General features: G+C 40.0%; 1 protein-coding gene across 6 annotated transcripts in view; it reads right to left on the bottom strand.

Moving 5' to 3' along the window:
• Positions 1–3,861, bottom strand: part of CSNK1G1 (casein kinase 1, gamma 1) — a 208,149-nt gene that overhangs the window by 45,959 nt on the left and 158,329 nt on the right. For all 6 annotated transcript variants that reach the window (XM_012644865.1, XM_012644869.1, XM_012644868.1 and 3 more), the window contains 4 exons: positions 3,618–3,703; positions 1,725–1,809; positions 1,302–1,450; positions 563–670 (listed from right to left, as the gene is read on the bottom strand). In XM_012644865.1, coding sequence (XP_012500319.1) covers positions 563–670; positions 1,302–1,450; positions 1,725–1,809; positions 3,618–3,703 — 428 coding nt within the window. The remainder of the gene's footprint in view (positions 1–562; positions 671–1,301; positions 1,451–1,724; positions 1,810–3,617; positions 3,704–3,861) is intronic.

Genomic DNA, 3,861 nt, shown 5'->3' with positions numbered 1-3,861 from the left:
GCCTTCTCTGGAGTGGCCTACAGCAAAGCTGAGACTTCACTGCAGGTCCATCTTAGATCTTGGCCAGCTCTACAACTAACCTGGGTATAGGGACAAAGGGTAGTGTGGAGGTTCCAGTTCACTTCCAGCTGGAAGTCCAAATTACCCACTCTTTTTACCAACAAGGAAAAACCGGAACTGGCAAGAGCTCCAGACTAGACTGCAGATGAGACCCAGAGTGGGCTACCTGGTACATCTTGTACATTCAACAAGTCCTTTGGGCTTGTCGCAAACTGCCTTAGATCCTAACTTATAGCCAGTTCCCTCTTTAGCCAACGGTCTCTGACAGGCCCAGATTCTCTAGACTGGATGCTTCACATGAGGTGCCTGGATGCATCTCAGTATAATTATATATGCCCTGAGGGTTGTTAGAATGTCATACTACACTAGTAAGAAATGGCAAGCCTATCGTCTCTAATTTTAGTATTAACATATATGCTAATGCAGAGAAGCTGGGGAATTTGGGTTTAATATTAGCCATGAAGAAGGCGAATGTTTGAAAGAATGAAGGATTAACATATACCTGATTTCGAAGAGGCTGCTGTTGTGATGGCCGATCCCTATGTGTGTGGCTTTCTCGAGTTATCGCAGATGCACCAGAATCTACATGAACTGACCCTACTGGAGTAGGCTAGAAAAATGAAACAAAAAGTCAAATGGGGAAAACAGGTCTAACCTGATGCATCTGCAAAGGAGAGCATCAATCCAATTCCAATTGTAACCAGTAATTATTTTCAGCCATCAAGGCAGTTTCAGGTCTTTTAGTCTTCTCATTTTGCTGATCTGCAAAAGGGAGGCAGCCCGGTCCTCAATAGTTTATTGGAGAGTAGCTTACCTTTGAAATTAAAAAACTATCCTACCGGAGTATCTGTTAGCATATACACAGGCCCTTTGGACCCCTGGCCAGAACAACAAATCCAAAAGCTTCCTATGGTGCTGGGTTCTACTCCTATAGAAGTCAAGCACCTTAACAGCATACGGGAGCACCAACTTCTGAATGAAATGAAACTACTTCTAAAAAACTGGCTTAAGTTCTGGTATCTTAGGATACACAAGTCATAATCTTAAAGAATATATAATTCCTACTTCCTAACTCTAGTGAGAACAACCTAGGGCAACACTATGAAAAGGTTGGTAAATATAAAGTCTACAATCAAAAGAGTATTTTTTTCCAAATATTTAAGCAGAAAGACTGGCAAGTAAAGGGGTAGGGCAGTGCTGTTCTGGGAAAGGAGGTTATGGGGTAAAAAGAAGATACTTACAATAGGCCTTCCGACCCAATCATAGGCATAGTCAAAGGTGTACCCTTTCTTTTCAAAGAGGTCTGTGAAAAGGGTCCGTAAATACTCATAGTCAGGTTTTTCAAAGAAGTCTAATCTTCTGACATATCGAAGATAGGTTGCCATTTCCTCTGTTAGGAGAGAGGAGACAGGCAATGCTCATTAGCTGAATGCTTCCCAGTGGGGTGGGGGGACCTCTGGGTCAAGGGATATTTATACAGACTATTTGACACTGGTGTTTTCTCTATGGACCAAATAAAAGTGATAAAACTTACTTTGGTCTGAATAACAATAAAAGGAAACGTAAATTAGCTAAATAGCGCCCATATGTAGAAATACCAAGTCATGGACTCTACCTCTGTAAGGCTTAGTCACACTCATTGAAGCGCCCCTTCAGCATCCTACCTGGAAAGTTCTCACAGAGAGCTTCAATGGGAGTATTCCTTTTGGTGTCACCAATTTTTTGATATCTCTCTTTTAATGTATCAGCCTGTAAAGAGTAAAGACAGAAGGTTACTTAGAAAGAGGTGCTAAGTATGGGAAGTTCAATATGTTTTCACATACAGTTTCCACTCAAATTGGCAGGATTTGTTAGATTCAATTTTTTTTCTCTCTAACAATTAAGAAACGCAGTAGAGATGATATATTTAGATATGGACAAACATCTGATGTGTTCTGGAAAGTTTTACTTGCAAAAATATTTAATGGTCTCAGATAAACACCATCAAATGTAATGAGATGAGTGGCTAGGATAAGAAAATTAAAACATGTAGTAATATTTTCAAAAGTGCAGAAGCTTACTAATCTCCCATGGCCATTAGAGTTCCAACAGTGATTCAGCTTTCTCCCTCTTAGATCAGCTCTAAGATAAAAGTATTGCTAATCTGATACTGAGAAGCTGAATGGGGGTGAGGACCAAGAAGTTAAAAAATGCCTTTCAACAATGTGGTTCTAGAAAAGAAAAAAATTATCTGTGGTAGAGGCATGGCTAACAGATAGGTTTGGTGCATTTCAGAGGCTCAGGGCAGCCTAAGTCTGGTATACTCAGAACTGTAGCCAGAGGGCTCCTGGACCATGGACCAACAGTGGGATCTCTAGGGAATCTTGTCAGGATCTACTTAGCCTGCTGCACCTAGATTTAAGCAATAGTGTTCTGAAGTAAACTGGAGAAATTTTATAATACAACTACGACTACCACTAAAATGATTCATGAACCATGACAGAGTTAAGCAATTAACAATACACTAATGCATTGTTTGGCTGTATGATAAGCAAGAAGGATGTGAAACTCTATTTGAAAGCTGTCAATATCCGTGAGAAGATGTATATGACTAGGAGAAGATCATGAAGGAGATGTCAGGAGAGGAATTTAAGGGCAAAAGAAATAAAATCTCAAGGGGAATGGTTGAAGCCTTACTTTTTAGGACAATGTCCCAGAAAGTACAGCAAAATGAATCATTCTGCCTTTCTGGGAGTAGGGGGTATAGGAGCACTCCAAGCTACAGATTAAGTTTCTCTTCATATTAACGTGTTGAAATAAATTACAACTAAAAATATGTCTCACAATTAACTATCTAATGGGACTTAAAAAGGGTGAGAAGCCCACCATCTCCTGGTCTAACAGGCAGAGGTAATTATAATGCTTGTAATTATAATAATTAATAGTTAATTCTGACATGTAGTCACTGTACTGATACCTACCTAAGGAAGGCTATTTAAACTCTACACATTTTGCAAGTAATGGCTATTGTCTGAATAGGCATTTATTCACTAATATACTTGAACAGCAATATTAAATCTGGATTTTCATTTTAGTTCCAGTGGGTCCTTAGCCTACATAGCATGAACAAATATTGTCCAGTTCCCCAGAGGGGCACACCCTGCTGGCCTTTCTGGTAAAGTGTGCAGTAGCTACAGTCATAAATTTGTTTCAGAAATTCCCTGAAATACTGGGAACACTCCTCCTGCTACATAATGGTAGTGGAGGAGGAATATTAACACAGAAAAAAGCAGCACTGCCAGGGCTGGGAGGGAATGAGAAAAAAGAACACGGTAAATCCCAAATCTAGGAAAAATGAAAAGGAAAGAAGACAAATGTGAACAAAACAGAGCTCCCAAAGCCTAGGTGAGAATTTACAATGTAGACTAATGTAATGTAGACTAATGTAACCAGTCCCAGCTTCTCATTTCTGTTGCCAACCTTCCCCTTTGTGCTTCTTAGAGACATCTAGCCAGCAGCTTGTTCATTAACAACTGAGCATTGAAACAAAACCCTCCACTGAGCACTTTCAAGGATACCTTGAGTCCTTGCCAGGGTAGGCTGCCTCGAAGGAAATACATGAACATATGGCCTAGGGCTTCCAAATCATCTCTCCGGCTTTGCTCTAAAAGGAAGACAGATCACACATTATGTTTGCAGTTATTAAAGCAGAAAAGGGTTCAAGACCAAGTAATCCCTTCAGAAACCCTTCTGTTCTGGAAAGGCTCTGCGTATTAATTCTTTGTATATCTAAACCAGGGATAGAATTTTAGATTGGAACAA

This window comes from Propithecus coquereli, unplaced genomic scaffold (assembly GCF_000956105.1).
Source record: "Propithecus coquereli isolate 6110/MARCELLA unplaced genomic scaffold, Pcoq_1.0 Scaffold221, whole genome shotgun sequence".
NCBI classification, from domain to species: domain Eukaryota; kingdom Metazoa; phylum Chordata; class Mammalia; order Primates; family Indriidae; genus Propithecus; species Propithecus coquereli.
This window is presented reverse-complemented; position numbering and strand designations above follow the sequence as displayed.